Here is a 20,511-nt window from a genome sequence, read left to right as displayed (position 1 = left end):
CATCTTTGTTAGGGGTACCGTGACTTCCGGCTGGGGCGGAAGAGAACCTAATGGGTTTGGGGGAGGTGCCTGAATAGTGTTTGAGTTGGGTGAAGAAGGCGGGAAGTTAATCCTCTTCCAATCAGCTCCCCATCTCGCCCTCTTGCGGCTCCGGACCACAGGCCGAGTTACTGTGATTACCGGCATGCTCCAAGACCGGCACTGACAGTCCCCACGTGGGGGACCGCGGTGGGAGTCCTAAATGGGGGAGGAGGGGACGGGCGGCACTGTGCATCTACTGTGCCTCGCGGCCTCCAGCGGGGTCCCCCTATTCTGCAGGAGCAGTCGCGGCGGCGCCCCCGCCCGTCAGCAGGTGGGGCCTTGGACGCCTGTATCTAAACCGAAGGGGGTTCGGTGTTTTGACTCTGGGTCTTCAAGGCAGTAGGGGCTGGGGAAGTTTCCGTGTTGAGTTTGTAGGACCGAGGAGGCAATGGATCAATAAGCCTGGTTCCCCAAAGAGGCACTGCCAGGGCATATGGAAAGGGGATGGGGCTGGGAGCTGGCACGCTTGGGTCCTAAGGGGGAGGGGATGGGGGGGTGCTCCTTTCTGATGTCCCTAACCCCTCCTTAGCTCCCGTTCTCTGTCATCGGTTCCCTCAATGGAGTCCACATGTTTGGGCAGAATCTGGAGGTGCAGCTGAGCTCTGCGAGGACCGAGAACACGACTGTGGTGTGGAAAAGCTTCCATGACAGGTCTCCAGGAGGGAACGTGGGACAGGGACAGGGCCTGGGTGATAGTCCCTGTTGAAGATGAGCCTGGAGGCCTTCCAGCTCTCTAAAACCAGCTGTTAATTTGGCTATGGGATCTTTAGCAAGCCAGTTACCCTCTTTGATCCCTGATGTTCTCTATAAGAAACGCAGGTTGGGCTGAGAGAGGATGTGTCTGGTGTTCTAGGATCAATGGGCGGACTCCAACATACCCCTTCCTGATTCCCCAGGCCTTGACTCATTCTTCTCACTTCCATTCCACAGCATCACCCTCATCGTTCTGTCATCTGAGGTGGGCATCTCTGAGCTGAGGCTGGAGAGACTACTCCAAATGGTGTTTGGAGCCATGGTGAGACTCACCAGTCCTCTTTTCTCCCCAAACCGGGAATCTGAGATCTCAGCATCCTTTTCCCTCAGACCTAGGAGTGCAGACCACCAACACTTCCTCCCTCAGAACCCAGGAATCTTTTTGTTTGTTTGTTTTGTTTTGAGACGGAGTCTCGCTCTGTTGCCCAGGCTGGAGTGCAGTGGCTTGATCTCGGCTCACTGCAACCTCTGCCTCCCAGGTTCAAGCGATTCTCGTGCCTCAGCTTCCTGAGTAGCTGGGATTATAGGCACGCGCCACCATGCCCAGCCAATTTTTTTATTTTTTGTAGAGACAGGGTTTCACCATGTTGGCCAGGCTGGTCTCAAACTCTTGACCTCAAGTGATCCACCCACCTTGGCCTCCCAAAGTGCTAGAATTACAGGCATGAGCCACTGTGCCCGGCCAGAACCCAGGAATCTTGACTCCCCAGTCCCCAGACCCAGAAGTGGGAGCCCCAGCCCCCTCTTCCTTCAGACCCAGGAGTTCGAGTCCCAGCCCCCTCGCCCGTCCTCTCCTATGTGATTTTTCTAGGTCCTTCTTGTGGGACTTGAAGAACTGACCAATATCCGCAACGTGGAGAGACTGAAGAAGGACTTGAGGGTGAGGTTGCAGGACATGAAGGTGGGAAGTTAGGATACCTGGGCACTGCCATTTGGGAACTACAGTTCCCAGCAGCCCCTGGGGCAGCCTGGTCCCACAGGTTCTTGGTTGTCTGACCCTAGGCCCACCTGAATCCTAGGCTGGTCCCTTCTTCCTCTCCTAGGCTAGTTATTGCCTCATCGACAGCTTCCTAGGGGACTCAGAGCTCATCGGGGACCTGACCCAGTGTGTGGACTGCGTGATTCCTCCAGAGGGGTCCCTCTTGCAGGTACTGGGGATGCTATGGAAACTCTCATACCTGTTCTGCTGGCCCTGGCTCAGTCCTCATCCTCTTTCTTCTGGACTATTGTCCCAACCTCCTCCTATCCTCTCAGCTTCCAGTCCTATCCCCACCTGGTCCCAGAAGAATCTTTTTTCTTTTTCTTTTCTTTTTTCTTTTCTTTCTCTCTTTTTATTTGAGACGTAGTTTCACTCTTGTTGCCCAGGCTGGAGTACAATGGCACAATCTCGGCTCACTGCAGCCTCCGCCTCCCAGGTTTAAGTAATTCTCCTGCCTCAGCTTCCCGAGCAGCTGGGATTACAGGCGCCTGCCACCACGCCCGGCTAATTTTTTGTATTTTTAGTAGAGACAGGGTTTCACCATGTTGGCCAAGCTGGTCTCGAACTCCTGACCTCAGGTGATCCACCTGCCTTGGCCTCCCACAGTGCTGGGATGACAGGCGTGAGCCACTGCACCTGGGCCATCTTTCTTTCTTTTCTGAGACAGGGTCTTGCTCTGTGTCCAGGCTAGAGCACAGTGGCTCAGGCATAGCTCACTGCAGCCTTGAACTCCCGGATTCAAGTGATCCTCTCATCTCAGCCTCCCCAGTAGCTGACACTATAGGCACTGTGCCACCACATTCGGCTATTTTTTTTTTTTTTTTTTTTTTTTTTTTTGAGATGGAGTCTCACACTGTCACAGGGGCTGGAGTGCAATGGTGCGATCTTGGCTCACTGCAACGTCTGCCTCCTGGGTTCAAACAATTCTCCTGCCTCAGCCTCCCGAGTAGCTAGGATTATAAGCGCCAGCCACCATGCCTGGCCCGGCAAATTTTTTGTATTTTTGGTAGAGACAGGGTTTCACTGTGTTGGCCAGGCTGGTCTTGAACTCCTGACCTTGTGATCCGCCCGCCTCAGCCTCCCAAAGTGCTGGGATTACAAGCATGAGCCACCACGCCCGGCCGACATTTGGCTATTTTTTTTTTTGAGAGATGGACTAGGGTTGGGGACGGGTTTCCACTAAGTTGCCCAGGCTGGTCTCGAACCCCTGGGCTCAAGCAGTCCTCCCGCCTCAGCCTCCCATAGTGCTAGGATGACAGGTGTGAGCCATCACACTGGGCCAGCAGAAGAGTCCTACTCTATCCAGAGCTGGCCCTGCCCCTTTCCTGCTCACAGCCCTCCCACAGCCTCCACCTCCCCCAGTACAAGGTCCCAGCTCCTCAGCCTGGTGTTTGAAGGCCTGTGGCACCTGGTACCCCCTAACCTGTTGCTAAATCCACAGTCTACCTCCACCCAGCTACCTCACAGTCCCCAGAGATCCCAACAAGTTTCCAACCTCGGTGCATGTTCCTCCTGCCTCTCAGATCTCTAGCTACCTCTACTTAAATACTGCTCTTGCGGACTTGCCTTGTGTGGCCGCCTCCCAGGCGTGTGACTCTCAGAAGGTGACTTGGCTTCTCTACGTTGCTAATGGTGCCTACTCTGCATGTAACAGGCCTCGATGAACGGGCTGCTGCGGTTACATTGTTAGCTTCAGTTTGCCCGCCCAGGCCAGGTATTTAATCAGACTTCACAGTGTGAGTTGGGGATGTGACTTCGTATGAAGGTGAAGGAACTGAGGCTCAGGGTGAGACGCAGGAGCATGGCCACTGCGCGAGCTCGGGGCTGGCTGTGGGTTTCTCCCCATTCCCTGCCCACCTGGGAAGTCGCTGCCACCCCCTACGCCTGTCTGCTGACTTCCAGTTCTCCTGCCTCCCTTACCCAGGAAGCCCTCTCCGGGTTCGCTGAGGCCGCGGGCACGGCCTTCGTCAGTCTGGTGGTGTCGGGCCGGGTGGTGGCAGCAACAGAGGGTTGGTGGCGGCTGGGGACGCCCGAGGCCGTGCTGCTCCCCTGGCTGGTGGGGTCCCTGCCGCCGCAGACCGCTCGCGACTACCCGGTGTACCTGCCGCACGGGAGCCCCACGGTGAGTGGGTGGGGCGGGCAGCGACGGAGGGATGTGACCTGGCGGCCGAGTCGCGAGGAGGCGGGATCTGCGATGGAACGGGGCCGGGCCGCGGTGAGCCCCAGCCTGTGCCCTGCTTCAGGTCCCACACCGGCTCCTGACCCTGACTCTGCTGCCGAGCCTGGAGCTGTGTCTACTCTGCGGGCCGAGCCCACCCCTCAGCCAGTTGTATCCACAGGTGAACCCGCGCCACGTCCCGCTTTCCCTCTTAGGACACCCTCTACCAGCAGGGCCCTTCCCCACCACCCTGCCCTGCCAGCGGCATCTTTCCCCAGCCCCGCCTCTTCTGGACTGCGCTCCAGTCATTCACCTTCCCTCCAAGATCGGCCACTCCTTCTCTGCCTCTGTTCTTCCAGGCCTCGCTCCTTCCCTGGTCCCTTCTGCCCTCCGCCCTCCTTTCTTCTTGTAGGCCCCGCCCCTCCCGATTGACCACGCCCCTATCCTTGTACACCCCCCCGGCCGGCCCCGCCTTCCCGTGACGACGTCCTAATGACCACGCCCCCTGCAGCTTCTGGAGCGCTGGTGGCAGCCACTGCTGGACCCGTTGCGGGCCTGTCTGCCGCTGGGACCCCGGGCGCTGCCCAGTGGCTTCCCCCTTCACACAGACATCCTCGGGTAGGGCTCGGATGGAGGGAGTAGGTTGGGGGTCATGTCCTCTTCCCCAGCCATGACATTCCCTTCCCTTTCCCACAGGCTGCTGCTCCTCCACCTGGAACTGAAACGGTGCCTCTTCACCGTGGAGCCCTTGGGGGATAAAGGTGACTGAGGACAGGGGCAGGGGCAGGAGGGGCGTGGGCCGGGGAGGGGCTCTGCATCACCGCCTTTTCCTCCCAGCAGAGCCTTCACCAGAACAGCGCCGGCGCCTCCTCCGAAACTTCTATACCCTGGTCACCTCCACGCACTTCCCACCAGGTCAGCGGAAGGCACAGTGCTCTCACTGCGCAGGCGGGGACACTGAGTCCCAGGTCGCACAAAGTGGGAGTAGGAGGTGGGGTTGGAGGAACCGGAGAACCCAGCATGCACTGGGTCATAGGGCAGTGGTTTTCCTTGAGATCTGAGCATTGATGCAGATGGGAAGGGAGGGGAAGGGAGGTCCCTGCCTGGCTTCAGAACCTCCTGGATCATAGTTAACAATAGTTAACACTGAGACCTCACCTCTTCCCAGTGCCTTTACATGTAATGAAAGAATGAAATCACTTCATCCTCACAGGCGAGGACTATCCCGTTACCTCATCATTCCCATATTACAGATGAGGAAACTGAAGCTCAGCTCATGAGTGGCAGAGCCATATTCGAACACAGGGAATCTGGCTCCCATATCCACACAGTCCAGCACTCTGCACTACTGCCGAAAGCACAGGCTTTGCTGATAGGCTGAGGGTATGGAGGAGGATTTCACAAGGTTCTGGGTTAGAACGGAAAAATTGTCGTAGAACCCATAAGGGCCCAGAGAGACAAAGAAAGGGACCCTGGGATGGCGCTATGACCCCAGTGAAGCCCGGATGAATGCAGCACAGTGGTCAAGAGCTCCAACTCGGGGGCTGCACCCCTTCCTAGCTGTGCGACTCCACCTCTCGCTGGCACCTGCCTCTTTTCCTCCACCCGCCTTGTACAGTGGGGTGGGTGGGCTCCTGGAAAAGGCTACTGGAGCTCCTGTGTTGCTGCCATGTTTGCCATGTGTATTGCTAAGAGGATCACCTGCAGCTGCAGTTTCCCCAGGAAAATGGGGGCCAAGGCTGAGAAAGAGGAAGAGGGTGAGCTGAGTGAGAGCATCGTGGTCTTCAAGTTGCTGACAGCCAGCTAGAGCCCTGAGGCCCTCCCCTGGCAGGAGGCTCCCAAAACCTGTATTCAGATACCCCACGCGTTCAGAACTTGGGCTCAGGATGTGGTGTGGCTTGCAAAGGTTAGCATACTACTTGTCATCTCAGTGCCCCCGTTCTTTCTCCAGAGCCAGGGCCACCAGAGAAGACAGAAGATGAGGTGTACCAGGCCCAGCTGCCCAGAGCCTGCTACCTGGTGTTGGGGACTGAGGAACCAGGCACAGGAGTGCGTCTGGTGGCCTTGCAGCTGGGGCTTCGGCGGCTGCTGCTGCTGCTGTCTCCCCAGAGTCCCACCCATGGGCTGCGAAGCCTGGCCACCCACACTCTGCATGCCCTCACCCCACTTCTTTGACTACCTAGCAGTGGGTGACGGACACAGACATGGGGCTGTTAGCGTCTCTCTGTTTATTCGCTCACAATAATACACAGCCCCTGGATGGGGAGGGGGTAGGAGGGGCTACGACAGGGTGGGGTGGGAGGGGAGGAGGCATCCACTTCCCTGGCCCCTCTCCCCTCTGTGCTTGGGGGGGAAAGGGAGGGAGGGGGCTCCCCCTAACCCCCCAGAATGTAAACAGCAGCAGATGAACAAAAATAAAAATACAAAAGGCTGGAGGAAGGTCCCAGGCATCCCCCAACCCCTGGTGTCTTCTCTGTCACCAGTGGAGGTCCCCCATCCACCAAAGCTGCCTCAGTCCAAGGGGCTGCCCAGTGCCGGCCACATCCCCGGGGGCAGAGTCCAGGGCTCAGAACTGCTGTGCCAGCAGCTCACACAGGTGACGGGAGACGGGCTCCTTGCTGGTGCGCAGGGTCAGCCGGTACATCTGGGTGGGGGCATGGGGGTCAGAACTCAGAGGAGATGGGGAGCCCAGGGAAGTGGGGACAAAAGGGAGATAGAAGAAGGAAGTTAGATAAAGGGGCCAGAAAGGTGATACAAGACACAGGAGAGAAGAATGTAAGAATGAAATCAACAGAGGAGCCAGAGAGGAAGGAAATTATAAAAGATGAGGAGAAAGGTGGAAAGGATATGGAAAGGTAGAAATCAGGGAGGGACAGGAAGAGGAGAGGAACACCAGAGGTTGGAGACAGGAGAGAAAATTGATGGATAAAGAGGAGGAAAAGTGGACAAAGAAATGCGAGAGGAGGAGGGTCAAAGTGGGGACGTGAATTAAACAACAGTGAGGCAGGAAGGGTGGGCGCAGAGATGACAGGAGGCCTTCCTGCCTGCCTCAGGCCTCCCACAGCAGCACTCACCTGGGCTTGGGCGTTGGGCTCCAGCCGGAGCAGACAGCCCACCTGCAGGGCTTTAGTCTGGATGATCCCCGCCCCCACGAAGTTCTCAGGGTTCGGGTCCACATTGTCCAGGAGAGCAGAGCCAAACCCCAGAAGCTGGGAGGGAGGGGGGGAGCCGTCAGAGTGCCAGAGCTGTTAGTTACCACACAGTGGCATCCCAGATCCCAAAAAACCCTTGGGGATGGGAATTGGCCCCACTTTACAGATGGGAAAACAGAGGCTCAGAGAAGCAAAGCCATAGGCCAGCAAACACGCCCGCAGTCTCTCACCTTGGCCTTAGTAACTTCTGCGTCCATGGGGTGGTTGGCTTTGAAGATTTTCTGCGCCTCCTGTTGAGGACTGGGGACCGGGAAGGTTCAAGTCAGGGACCTGGACGGCCGGACCCTCCCACCCGGAGGCGCGGCTTTGGCTCCGCCCCCTCCCCACCCCTCACAGGCTCAGCTGCTTCCAGCGCTGGAAGAAATCCTGGGCCGCCATCTCGGTGGGCTGGAAGAACTTGTTGATGGTCACTGGGAGCTTCAGGGTGAGGGCCTGGGGGGCGCCACCGTACCTGATGCGGTGAAAGGGAGGCTCCGTTAGGCCCCGCCCCTCACTCCGGAGGCCCCGCCCACCGACCGCGCCGCACCTGACTCACCGGAAGCGCACGGACAGCAGCGGGGGCGTCAGGAAGTCCCGCAGACACTCGATATTGAGCACCTGCTGCACCTGCGCGCCGCCATCCACCTGCGCCGCCACGCGCTTGGTCTGCACAGCCAGCTGTGCCCGCCAGGGGTCAAGGAAGCCAGACAGAGGAGGCGGGCCCCCGGGAGGTCTGGGTCAGGAACCCCAGAGCTCCCGGCAGCTCCCACCTGCAGGTCTTTAAGGGACTCCATGGTGCAATCCTGGACTCAATCCTACAAGGTTCAACTACAAAGTTCATACTATGGAAACCTCTGAGGCGCCCCCTAGGTGCCTCCTTTGGTCTTCCACAATGTCACACAGCACTGAGACATAATAGTATTAGCTCTGGAGGCTGACTTGGGTTTGAATCCCAGCTCTTAACCACCTGAGTGGCTGTGGGCAACCACTTAACCTCTCTTAGCCTCTGGACATGTGTAAGCCTGGGCAACATGGCAAGACCCCATCTCTACAAAAAATTTAGCCAGGCATGGTGATGTGCACCTGCAGTCCCAGCTACTTGGGAGGCTGAGGCAGGAGGATGCCTTGAGCCCAGAAGTTCGAGGCTGCAGTGAGCAGTGTTCATGCCACTGCACTCCAGCTTGGGTGAGTGAGGCCCTGTCTCAACACAAGGACATGTGTAAAATGTCCTCAGGAGTTCATGAAATAATCCAGCTGGGTGTGGTGGCTCACGCCTGTAATCCAGCACTTTGGGAGGCCAAGGTGGGAAGGATCACTGAGCCCAGGAGTTTGAGACCAGCGTGGGCAACATAGTGAGGCCTCATCTCTATTTAAAAAAAAAAAAAAAAAAAAAAAAAAAAGAGGCCGGGCGCGGTGGCTCACGCTTGTAATCCCAGTACTTTGGGAGGCCGAGGCGGGCGGATCACGAGGTCAGGAGATCGAGACCACGGTGAAACCCCGTCTCTACTAAAAATACAAAAAATCAGCCGGGCGTGGTGGCGGGCGCCTGTAGTCCCAGCTACTCGGAGAGGCTGAGGCAGGAGAATGGCGTGAACCCGGGAGGCGGAGTTTGCAGTGAGCCGAGATCGCGCCACTGCACTCCAGCCTGGGTGACAGAGCGAGACTCCGTCTCAAAAAAAAAAAAAAAAAAAAAAAAGAAAAGAAAAGAATCCATCACAAGTACTTGTCTGTGTGCCTGGCACATGGTAAGTACACAAAGATGGTAGCAATTAGTGTTATCAACATCTGCATCCGTGTCAGTAGCCCACTGGGAAGGCCTGGGTCTCATGTTCTTTTGCCACTGCCTCCACTGAGCTGCCTGCACGAGCCTCTGGAAATTATGAAAGAGGGAATTTTTTTTTCTTTTTCCTGAGACGGAGTCTCGCTCTGCCGCCCAGGCTGGAGTGCAATAGCGCGATCTCGGCTTACTGCAACTTTGCCTCCTGGGTTCACGCCACTCTCCTGCCTCAGCCTCCCGAGTAGCTGGGACTACAGGCACCCGCCACCACGCCCGGCTAACTTTTTGTATTTTTAGTAGAGACGGAGGTTTCACCATGTTAGCCAGAATGGTCTCGATCTCCTGACCTCGTGATCCACCCACCTCGGCCACTCAAAGTGCGAGGATTACAGGCGTGAGCCACCGCGCCCGACTGAAGAAGGAATTTTGTTTTTCATTGTTTTTTTTTTTTTTTGAGACAGGGTCTCACTCTGTCGCCCAGACTGGAGTGCAGTGGTGCAATCTCAGCTCACCACAACCACCACCTCCCAGGCTCAAGCGATTCTCCTGTCTCAGCCTCCTGAGTAGCTGGGATTACAGTCATGTGCCACTACCACCCAGCTAATTTTTGTATTTTTAGTAGAGATGGGGTTTCACCATGTTGGCCAGGCTGGTCTTGAACTCCTGACCTCAAATGATCCACTGGCCTCAGCCTCCCAGTGCTGGGATTACAGGTGTGAGCCCCCGCGCCCGGCCAGAAGGAGTTTTCGGGTTGAGCTTTTCTAATTTCATGAATGTGGAAATGGAGGCCCAGAGAAGGGGCAGGGGGCACTGACACCTCCAGCCGCCCTTCCAGGGTTTTCCAGACACTCTGATCTTCGCAATAACCCTATGAGGAAGAGGAGGGTTTACATACACTTCACAGCGGGGACAAGAGGGCCTAGAGAGGCAAAGTGACTCAGCCCAGATCAGGCCTGATCAGCGTCTGGACCCGCAGGCCTGGCTCCTGAGTGCAGGAGATGCCGGCATCATGACATGGAGCCCAGCGGAGGACGACGGCAGGACACGGAAGGTGCCAGACAGGGACAAAATGAGGCCTGGAGCAGGTGGAGTTCTGGAAGTAATGCCTCCCACACACCACTTCACTGTCATCCCCTGTCCTGAGGAAAGGAATCCCACCCCCCGTCTTGCAGATGCAAACACTGAATCTCAGAGAACTAACTGCGTGCCCAAGAGAGGCTGAAGAGAAGTGTGGACCTGGGTCAGCCGGCTTCCCCACAGTGAGGAAGGCCGACCTGGAGAGGCAGGAGGCTGGGCCGGGCCTGAGAGGATATGAGTCTGGAGGTCTCCCGGGTGAACCACAGTGGGTGAGAAATTCTGGAACTGCACCGAGGTCTTGTTGCCATAGAAGAGATACATGCGGCCTGCAGTAGGTGGGGGAGGCAGAGCTCCATCTGAGTCCCTCTGATCCCTTCCCCAAGGTCTCCCTCCGACCCATTCCCACAGTCCCCCGGGACACACCCAGGTTCTGTCGGAACTCTGACTTGACTCCGATCTGCAGCAGCTGGTTCTCGAACAGGACCCCGTTGTTCTTACACACAAACCTGGGTGGGAGTGGCAGGGGGCGCAGGATGACGGGGGTGCCTGTCTGCACCTGGCCTGGGCTCCGAACCTGTCCCCGTTCCCCTCCCCCACCTCTCCCAGGACTCACTTATTCAGCAATTCATCGGCTTCGGGAATGGGAGGGCCGATGTCCTCAGGACCTGGGCTGGAGGCAGGGAGCGGAGTGAGATGGGAAGGGACTTGGTGGGGAGGGGCAAAGGCCCAGAGCGATTGAGTTCGAGAACAAGCCCTAAGGACAGAACCCCAGAACCACATATCCAGACCCCTCACAGAGCCTCGAGGAACCTCGAATCCATCCAGCAGTGGCCTCCAATGGGAACAGAACCCTGGCCCGTGCCCCCGCATCGGCAGACACCAAGTTTCCCTTTCCTCCAAGTCCCTGCCTCTGCTGCTCATCAGGAACCCGTTGACGAGGGCTCCCAGTCCCCTAACTCTCCCTGGGGACACCCGAGTCTGCCCCCCCCCGACCTCCCACCCCAGGCCACCCCTTACTCAGCAGCTGGAGCTGGGTCGGCCAGCAAAGCCATGGGGCTCTCGGGGGCAGGCGGCTCCAGCTCGCTGGGCCATCCAATCCCAGAACAGACAAGAGAAGACAGGCGTGGCAGGCAGCCAATCCCAGATAGGCAGCAAGAGGGCAGGAGAGAGAGAGAGACAGAGAGAGAGAGAGGGAGGGAGGGAGGAGGGGAGGAGAGAAGGAGAAAAGGAAGAGCAGGCTGAGAAATGGTGACAGGAAAGGAAACAACGAAGGGTGGCCAGTGTCGGCGGAGTCCAGAGTGGCAGAGGGAGGGCGTGAGCAGGGAGGCTGGGGCAGGGGAGGCAGCAGCCAGGGCTGGCGAAGGCATCGGGATGGAGAGAGGAGCGAGTCGGGGCTGGGGAGGGGCTCAGGGAAAACGGGGACAGAGGCCAGGAAGGGACGGCCCTGGGGGTGGCCGCGAGAAGGGGCCCGGGCCCAGGGGGTGCTACCTGAGGAAGGCCTCCTCGGGGGTGGGACCCAGGCTGGGCTGGGTGGCCGGGCCATCGAAGACGTCCACCAGGAGATTCCCTGCCCCTGCAGAAGCCGAGGGTGCTGCCGGGGGAGGGGCTGCCCGCAGCCCCAGGAGGTCGGCGGAGGGCGAGGGTGTCGACTGTAGGAAGCGCAGGTCACGGTGAGGACAGGCGGTGCCGGGCAGGACCTAGCCCCAGGCACCCTGGCAGGGCCCACCCCAGGGGACTCACCACAGTGCTGGGGGTGGGCTCCATGCCCCCGTTGATGTCGTTGCTGCTGGGGTCCCTCCGGCCATCATCCAGGGCACTGCCGGCCCCTGGCCCCTTCTTGCGTTTCAGCTTGGCCAGGATGGACGACTCGCGCTCGGGGAAGGGCGGCATCTCCTCCAGCACCGTGGCCTGGCGCGGTCGGGGTGGGGAAGGTCAGTTCGGGTCAGGAGGAGGGGAGGGCGGGAAGGGGGTGTGCCGGGGGGGTGGGGTGGGGGGACAGGGCTCTGACCAGGACGTCGGTGCTGGCCACCGAGCTGAGGGTGAGGTACTCCACGGCTCGCTGCTGCAGCTCCACATCAGCATTGCGCAGCTGGGAGCCGGCCCGCAGGACGCCCTGGATGGTGGCCTTGGTCTCGGGGAAGAGGTTGATGAACTTGATGTAGGTGGACAGCAGCAGCGCCCGCGTGGCCACGCTGCACAGGTGGAACTTGGAGTGGAGCAGGGAGAACTGCACTGGGGGGCTGTGCGCGGGAGTGGGTGTCAGCAGGGCCAGGCTCCACTGCCCTCTCCCAGAAACCCCCTGGAGGGGCGCCCCTCCGTGGGATGGACCCGTCCCAGGACCCCAAGCTGCTGGAGGGGAGTGGCCCTCCCCAGGCACCAGACAGGGGCCGCAGTCACACTCTGTCCACGATCCTGGGACTAAGGTCCTCTCTTACCCTGCTAGGTGGGTTGGGCTGGAGGCCGAGAGGATGGGAGCCCATCACCACCTGCCCTGAGACCCCTGGGGATCCCCCAAGCCCTGGACCCCTCAGAAGCGTGTGTGTTCCCCCCCGCAGGCTGAGGCTCCCTCACCTGGAGCGGGGGTCCCCAGCAATCAGGTTCCCAAACTCCCCAAGGATGTAGCCGCCAACCTTCACCATGTTCTCGTGACAGGCGGGGGCCTGGAGCGCCTGGTGGGGGGCGGGGAAGGGCGTGGAGAGGACAACAATGAGTGTCCTCTCCGGGATCGGTGGGTGCAGCCACCTACTGACCGGTGGAACACTTAAAGCTCTGCTGAGGGTGGGGTTATAGGTGGGAAACTGAGGCACAGAAAGGTTGAGTGACGGGCCCAAGCTCACACAGGAAGTAAAACAGGGTTGTGGGCGGGGAGCAGTGGCTCATGCCTGTAATCCTAGCACTTTGGGAGGCTGAGGCGGGCAGATTGCCTGAGCTCAGGAGTTTGAAACCAGCCTGGGCAACATGGCGAAACCGCATCTCTACTAAAAATACAAACAAATTAGCTGGGTGTGGTGGCGCGCGCCTGTAGTACCAGCTACTGGGGAGGCTGAGGCAGGAGAATGGCTTGACGCTGGGAGGCCGAGGTTGCCGTGAGCCGAGATCGCGCCACGGCACTCACTCCCTACTCCAGCCTGGGCAACAGAGTGAGACTCCGTCTCCAGAAACAAACAAACAAACAAAAAACAGGACTGTGCAGCGCCCCTTTCCTGGGGCAGAGGGAAACTACCAAGATCTGGGGGCCAGGACTGCACACTGGGCGCCCCATGCCCATGCCCTGGGGACTCCTCACATCAGGCCCATGAGGCCATAGCCCTGGGTCCCCTGGGTTGGCCCAGAGGCCCCACTTTGAGGTCACAGCAGTGCAGGAGGAGGAGGGTGGCTGGGGGCTGGCAGGCCCCACAGCCCCGGCCATCCTTGCTCTGCCTCTAGGTCCTGTCGTGGGGTCATGGGGGTCAGGGTCAGGGATGCTGACCTCAAAGACGGTCTTGGCAGCGTAGCCCTGGACGTCATCACGGTTGGTGACGATCTGTAGCACACGGTACCACACCTCCTCACTCACGTAGTCGCCCGCAATGCGGATGAGGTTGAGGATGGTGTCCACGTACCAGCTGTAGTCCACGGCGTACTTCTCGGCCAGGATGGCCACCTTCAGGACCTGCCGCCGGAGCGTGTGACAAAGAGACAGCGCTGCAGGCCACGTCGGGCTTTCACTCACCTGGATCTGGGCTCACCACTGCCCGTATCTGGAGACCCAGGAGTCCAGGCCCCAGCCCCTCCTCCCTCAGACCTAGGAATCCAGGCCCCCCAGCCACCTCCTCCCTCAGACCCAGGCATCCAGGCTCCAGCCCCTCTTCCCTCAGACCCAAGAGTCTAGGCCCCCAGCCACCTCCTCCCTCAGACCCAAGAGTCCAGCCTGCACCCCACGGCACTCACGATCTCCTCGCGGATGGCGTAGTCTGCTGTCTCCAGGTACCGCAGCATCTCCGACACGATCTGCTTGGCATTGCTGCGGTCACACATGGCGTAGAGGAGGTCAGCCGCCCGCTGCCGCACGCTGACATCCCGCTCCGTCTGAGGGCGAAGAACAGGGCCCAGGTGTGTTTTAGACTCCCTGTTGGCACAGGGTTGGCCACCCAAGGGCCTCTGAGCCTCTGGTCTTTCTGAGGGGGGTGGCAGGCCCAGGGTGGGCTCCAAGGGCTCACACCTTGAGGGCATTGATGACGGTGTCAATGTGCGTCTTGACGGCTTCGTGGGAGAACTCGGAGCTGGCCAGCGTGCACATGCTCTCCAGGGCCAGGTAGCGCAGGTTAGTCTCCCGGTGCTGCAGGAACTGGCCCAGCTGGTTGCAGGCCCGCACCAGGAGGTTGGGCTCACTGCCAGCAGGGGCCACGAAAGAGGGATGGTGAGAGAAACTGACAGGAGGAGGTGGAGGACTCCGGCCCCAGCTGACCCATCTCACAGCCCCCAAGGATCCAGGTCTTAACCTTGCCGGCCCTGCATCGCAGTCCTGCACCTCCAGTGACCCAGACAGCTGGGACTTTGAGCCCAGAGAAAGATACCCGGCAATTCTGCCCCCAGGAAGGGCCCCAGCACCAACCTCACAGGTGACACTTCACAGCCCCATCCTCCTCCTACCCTGCCTAAAAGTCAAGATTCCCCGCCCTCTGCCTAGGACTCAGGAGTCTGGGCCTCCACGCCCCTCTTTCCTGGCCCCGGGCATCAGGCCCTGATGGGCCCAGGTGGGCACCTGTCATAGTGGATGATGAGGCTGATGGTCTCGAAGAGGATGGCGTTCTTGGCATTGGAGTGCTGCACCTTCTTGGATTTGGGGGGCTCCTGGGCCTTGTTGAGCACAGTCTCCAGACATTCCACCAGCCGCCCCTTCACGGCCGCATCCTCTGGGGAAACGAAGGGGATGCCCCCGGCTGAGTGTCCTGCCCACCTGGCACACCTGCTGGGGTGGTGGCCATGCCCCAGCTCCTGTCTTCCAAGGGCGGAGCTCGGGGTGCCTCTGACCCTCGAGAATTCTGCAGCTCAGGGCCAGGGTCTCTGCTCCCTCAACCTCTTCCCAGCCCAGCAGAGAAGGTGAGACAAGGCACCTCTGGAGACACAGGATCTATCCCCAGACCTGGGCTCTCCTCCTGCTCTGACCCTCTTGGGCAAGAGGTGCCACCCATGTGAGCCTCAGTTTCTTCATCTGCAGCTCTGAGGCTCCTTAGGTTTCTCACAGAGCAAAGGAAGCTCCAGGAACCTTCCCCAGAGATGCCCCCAAACCCAGGCCTTCCCAAGGACTAGTGTGAGTGCCAAGCAGCCTCTGACAAAAATGCACAGGCCACCCACCCAAGTGTCCATTCAGCAAGAGACCACTGCAGGCACACTCGGTGCCATCCTCCTGGCCTAGAGGCTGGGAGGTCAAAGGAGACAAGGCTCAACCAGGTGCCCCCTCAACCCCCTAGAGCTCTCTACCACTGACAGATGCCAGCCAGAAGCTCACAGGAACACCAATCACTACGTTTCCTAGAATGTGACGTGTTTTCAAGTGTATACAAGAGCTGTCAAGTGTTCCAGCAAAAAATGGTTCCGCAGATCTACAGGAAAATTCACCAGACAGAGGAACAAGCTAAAATACACCACAAGGCAGCAATGGGCCCAGTTGCCACCATGGGACACACGGCAACGGCATCTCCTGGTTTCTCCAGAAACAGGTGTGGGGGCTAGTCCAGACTATGAGAAATAACAAAGACAGAATCCAATTGAAACCCTATTTTTGGAAACAGGGCAACTATGTTGTCCAGGCTGATCTCAAACTCCTGGGCTCAGGCGATCCTTCTGCCTCAGCCTCCCAAAGTGCTGGGATCACAGTGTGAGCCACTGAGCCTGGCAGAATCCGATCGAACATGTGATCCTAGATTGTACTGTGATATATATTCTGGTTTTTTTTTTTTGAGACAGAGTCTCACTCTGTCACCCAAGCTGGAGTGCAGTGGCGCAATCTTGGCTCACTGCAACCTCTGCCTCCTGGGTTCAAGCGATCTTCCCATCTCAGCCTCCTGAGTAGCTGGGACTACAGGCATGCACCACTACACTTGGCTAATTTTTTGTAGAGATGGGGTTTCACCATGTTGGCCAAACTGGTCTCGAACTCCTGAGCTCAAGTGATCCTCCTACCTTGGCCTCCCAAATTGCTGGGATTACAGGCATGAGCCACTGTGCCCAGCCCGGAACAACGTATTTAAAGGCAAAACATCATGATGTCTGTAATTTAGTTTTAAATATTTCAGAAGAAAATAAACAAGGGCATGCATACATGGCAAAATGTGAAGTCTAAGTAATGAGATCTCTCTACTTATCTGGATGTTGGGAAACTTTTCATAATGCATATGAGAAAAAAATGACTTGGAAACAAATTGGCAATAGCCCACCACCATTTGCTGAAAAGGAGGTGACACAGGATTGGTGTGTCCTCAGGCCCAGCCTCAGGACAAGGCTGTGTCTCCAGTTCCTACACCACCGAGGGTTGGAGTGGGTGAGGTGCCTGCCCTGGGTGTACCCCAGAATTACCAGCTGGGCCTTCTGGGGTAGTCATGGGCTTAGAGCATGACCTAAGCCCTTCTTGACAGGATGAAAAGAGGCCCAGAGAAGGAAGACATGTCCCCAGGGCCACACAACATAATTCATCACTGGCTTCACACAAGATGGGCCTCTGGCGTCAGCTCCATATCATATACTCAGAGTGTGTACACACACACCATGTGCAGAGGGACGTGCATGGACACACATGGATGCTGGCAAGCATTGGGACACGCACACACAGGCATGCACACAGGTATCTACACTCGTGTACACATCCACTTGCATGCACAGGTACACATGTAGATGCACACACTCATACACATGTACACACATAGAGATACCATGAACAATGCCAGATATAGACACAGACACGCATACATACAGATGCACACACAATGACACATCCACACACAGGGATGCACACACACATACATGCACACGGACAGATATTGACACACACAGACGAACGCATGCACACACGCAGGCATGCACACAGACAGGCATGCACACAGACAGGCATGCACACCCAGAGATTCGGCGGCGTACATCAGCCCTGGCCCCTGGCAGGTGCTGGGCATGCTGGCTGAACGGAGGGAACCAGTGCATTAGCACCTACTGTGTGCCAAGCCCCTCAGCACAGGGTCCCAAGAAACTGCTCCGTGAGGTCAGTCAGCCAAGGCGACAGAAGCTCAGGGGAGCTCAGTGGCAGAGGGAGGAGTTTAGAGCAGAGAGTCTGGGGGCCGACTGCCACTTACTGCCTAGAATGGTGATATCTCACCTCCAAGCCTCAGTTTCCCTGTGTACATATCACACTGGCTGTTCCTCCTTGCCAGCTCTGTTCAGCAGGTGCAGGCGCCCCCCTTGCACAGTGCCTGGCTCACTACAGGAGTTTCATACACACTGGCTATTGTGACTGTGAGCAGTAAGGGAAGGTTCTCACCAGATGTGAAAACCCCTAACAGGGCTACGGTAATTCAGACACCACAGCCTGCAATCACCCACTGACCGGGTGAGTGATCCTGGGCCAGGAGCTCCCTCTCCAAGCCTCAGATTCCTCATCTATAAAACAGGCACAGTAACAGTCCCTCGAAACAGGGCTGGAGTGAGAGCCCGGGTGGCAGGGACCTCAGCTATGAGGTTGATCTATGATGCTGCACAGGGTAGGCGCTGGGCCTCGGGCTGCCCGCTTGCCTCCCCCACTGCAGCCATGTAAGGGGACAGAGGAACCGCCCCAGCTTCAGAGAAATCCTGACCCAGACCCTCCAGTCCCATCTGGTGCGCTGTGGAGCAGGAGGCCCCTAGATGCCAGCAGCAGGCCACCCCGGGTTGGGGAGTGCACGGCGTTCATTACCTGGAGGCGGGTAGCACTGCAGCAGCCGCAGGAGCTTCACCGAGAGCCAGGGTGCTGGGACGAAGTAGTAGGTGTAGTCCTGGAGGTCGGTGGAGGCCGAGGAGACGATCTGGCGGGGAAGAGCAAGGACTAAGTTGGGGGCTGGGGTGGGAGGGGCACATGGGTCCACATGCCAGGGTGGAGCAAATGGTGCCTTCCAAGGGCGGTGCTGTCAGTGTTAACGGTTTTGTTAGTGGGTTTTTTTGTAGAGACAGGGTCTCACTATGTTGCCCAGGCTGGTCTCGAACTCATGGCCTCAAGCAATTCTCCCACCTCAGCCCCCCAATGTCCTGTGGTTACAAGCATGAGCCACCATGCCCGGCCAATGCGATGGTCTTATGAAGCAGGAATCTGAGGCTCTGGGAAGGGAGCGAGGAAGCGTCAGGCACACCGTATGGGGGCAAAACTAGGACTAAGCCTGGCTGGTTGATCTTTCCAATTAATGCTGGTGTGCGGTGGGCAGGAAAGGTCTCTGCTGGTTCCCTTCTGTGTGACAGTCCCAGCGCCCCCTCCTCACTCGCCTCTGAGCCTCCCATGCCCCAGGCTTCCTCCATCAGAGCACACAGCGCGCCGGCTCCTGGAGGCTGTTTCCTGTAGTCCGCCTACAAGGCTTGAAGTTACTCAGGCGCAGGGATTGGGTCTGACCCTTTTCTGGGTCCCTAGGCCTAATACAAGGTCAGATAGGAAGAGGTTCGGGGAGGAGGCAGGGAATTAGTGAAAGATTGAAAGATCATGGCCAGGTGCAGTGATCACCTGAGATCAGGAGTTCAAGACAAGCCTGACCAACATGGCGAAACCCCATCTCTACTAAAAATACAAAAATTAGCTGGGTGTGGTGGTGCATGCCTGTGATCCATGCTACTTGGGAGGCTGAGGCAGGAGAATTCCTTGAACCTGGAAAGCAGACATTGCAGTGAGCCAAGATGGCACTATTGCACTCCAGCCCAGGCAATAAGAGTGAAACTCTGTCTCAAAATAAAAAAAAAAAAAAAAAAAGAAAGATTGGGCCAGGCATGGTGGCTCACACCTATAATCCCAGCACTTTGGGACGTCGAGGTGGGCGGATCACCTGAGGTCAGGAGTTTGAGACCAGCCTGACCAACATGGTGAAACCCCACGTTTACTAAAAATACAAAATTAGCCAGCATGGTGGCACATGCCTGTAATCCCAGCTACTTGGGAGGCTGAGGCAGGAGAATTGCTTGAACCCGGGAGGCGGAGGTTGTAGTAAGCCAAGATCATGCCATTGCACTCCAGCCTGGGCAATAAGAGCGAAACTCTATCTCAAAAAAAAGAAAAAAAAAAAAGAAAGATCATGTGACTTTTTTTCCTCATTGCAAACTCCTATTCAACCTTGAAAAACCCTTCTCCAGGAAGCTCTGTCCCACCTCCGTGCTGGTCCGTGTTCCTGCCTTACTGTCATCCTGGCACACTGCAGTATTCAGATGTGTGATGAATGAATGAAACAATGACTGAGGCTGAGTGCAGTGGCTCACACCTGTAATCCCAGCACTTTCGGAGGCTGAGGCAGGAGGATCACTTGAAGCCAGGAGTTTGAGACCAGTGTGGGTGACAAAGCAAGACCGATCTCTACAAAAAATACAAAAATTAGCCAGGCATCTGCAGTCTCAGCTACTTGGGAGGCTGAGGCGAGAGATCGCTTGAGCCTAGGAGCCGGAGGCTGCAGTGAACCATGGTTGCACTACTGCACTCCAGCCTGGGTGACAGTGAGACCGTCTCAAAAAAAAAAAAACCTGAGAAAGAAACAATGAGTGGGCCGGGCACAGTGGCTCACGCCTGTAATCCCAGCACTTTGGGAGGCCGAGGCAGGCAGATCACAAGGTCCGGAGATCAAGACCATCCTGGCTAACATGGTGAAACCCCGTCTCTACTAAAAATACAAAAAATTAGCCGGGCATGGTGGCGGGCGCCTGTAGTCCCAGCTACTCGGGAGGCTGAGGCTGGAGAATGGCGCGAATCCAGGAGCTTGCAGTGAGCCAAGATTGCGCCACTGCACTCCAGCCTGGGGACAGAACGAGACTCCGTCTCAAAAAAAAAAAAAAAGAAACAATGAGTGGATGCATGAGCTGGTGTGTTCTTCTCTTTGCTTGTGAATCCAGGCCTCTTCCTACCTGCCCAGGAGATGCGCATGTGTGTTCTAAGTCTCAATTCGGGGATCGCTGCCCCCAGGAAGCCTTCACGGACTCACAGGCTGGGTTAAGTGCCTCCTATGGGTGACCTGTCCTACCTCCATTATAGCACAAGTCACCCCTTTTCTGACAATCTGTGACTGAGTCACCTCCCTGCCAGCAGGACAGGGAGCTCCTTAAGAGCAGAGCTTGGTTCTGACTCATCTGTGTCCCTGGTGTCACCCGACATGGAGCCTGGCATGCACAAGGCCTCAGGGGATGTTCCTGGGCAGGACAGGAGCAAAGGTGGGAGAGGGATGCCAGGCAGGAGTAAGAGGCTGCACAGGAAAGAGAGAGGCAGGAGGCAAAGCCAGAAGAGGGAAGGCGGGAGACAGAGAGAGAAGCG

At 57.6% G+C, this 20,511-nt stretch overlaps 2 protein-coding genes across 7 annotated transcripts in view; one reads left to right on the top strand and one right to left on the bottom strand.

Annotated features, from left to right (window-relative positions):
* Nucleotides 1–49: 49 nt before the first annotated feature.
* On the top strand, nt 50–6,421 carry FUZ (fuzzy planar cell polarity protein). Of its 3 annotated transcripts, none has more exons than XM_030821079.1 (11): nt 50–352; nt 611–732; nt 1,012–1,096; nt 1,646–1,714; nt 1,878–1,982; nt 3,738–3,935; nt 4,057–4,152; nt 4,483–4,589; nt 4,668–4,732; nt 4,812–4,886; nt 5,923–6,421. In XM_030821079.1, the coding sequence occupies exons 1-11, from the start codon at nt 242–244 to the stop codon at nt 6,144–6,146; spliced, it is 1,257 nt and encodes a 418-aa protein (XP_030676939.1). In that variant the 5' UTR covers nt 50–241; the 3' UTR covers nt 6,147–6,421. The 3 variants fall into 3 exon arrangements, with proteins under 3 accessions (XP_030676939.1, XP_030676938.1, XP_030676940.1); XM_030821078.1 differs by having other exon boundaries at nt 4,812–4,919; XM_030821080.1 differs by lacking the exon at nt 3,738–3,935 and having other exon boundaries at nt 4,812–4,919.
* AP2A1 (adaptor related protein complex 2 subunit alpha 1) overlaps nt 6,183–20,511 on the bottom strand; it is a 40,209-nt gene continuing 25,880 nt past the window's right edge. For 2 of the 4 annotated variants that reach the window (XM_030821074.1, XM_030821073.1), the window contains exons 7-24: nt 17,938–18,046; nt 14,761–14,911; nt 14,218–14,386; nt 13,947–14,084; nt 13,486–13,668; nt 12,588–12,685; nt 12,025–12,256; nt 11,757–11,924; nt 11,505–11,665; nt 11,034–11,099; nt 10,630–10,686; nt 10,440–10,522; nt 10,253–10,342; nt 7,719–7,842; nt 7,518–7,634; nt 7,354–7,423; nt 7,046–7,180; nt 6,183–6,615 (exon numbers count right to left, since the gene is read on the bottom strand). In XM_030821074.1, coding sequence (XP_030676934.1) covers nt 6,538–6,615; nt 7,046–7,180; nt 7,354–7,423; nt 7,518–7,634; nt 7,719–7,842; nt 10,253–10,342; nt 10,440–10,522; nt 10,630–10,686; nt 11,034–11,099; nt 11,505–11,665; nt 11,757–11,924; nt 12,025–12,256; nt 12,588–12,685; nt 13,486–13,668; nt 13,947–14,084; nt 14,218–14,386; nt 14,761–14,911; nt 17,938–18,046 — 2,229 coding nt within the window. In that variant the 3' untranslated portion in view covers nt 6,183–6,537. The remainder of the gene's footprint in view (nt 6,616–7,045; nt 7,181–7,353; nt 7,424–7,517; nt 7,635–7,718; nt 7,843–10,252; nt 10,343–10,439; nt 10,523–10,629; nt 10,687–11,033; nt 11,100–11,504; nt 11,666–11,756; nt 11,925–12,024; nt 12,257–12,587; nt 12,686–13,485; nt 13,669–13,946; nt 14,085–14,217; nt 14,387–14,760; nt 14,912–17,937; nt 18,047–20,511) is intronic. The other 2 variants (XM_030821077.1, XM_030821075.1) reach the window with 1 other exon arrangement.

The sequence above is a fragment of the Nomascus leucogenys genome, chromosome 10 (genome assembly GCF_006542625.1).
Source record: "Nomascus leucogenys isolate Asia chromosome 10, Asia_NLE_v1, whole genome shotgun sequence".
Lineage (NCBI taxonomy): Eukaryota > Metazoa > Chordata > Mammalia > Primates > Hylobatidae > Nomascus > Nomascus leucogenys.
This window is presented reverse-complemented; position numbering and strand designations above follow the sequence as displayed.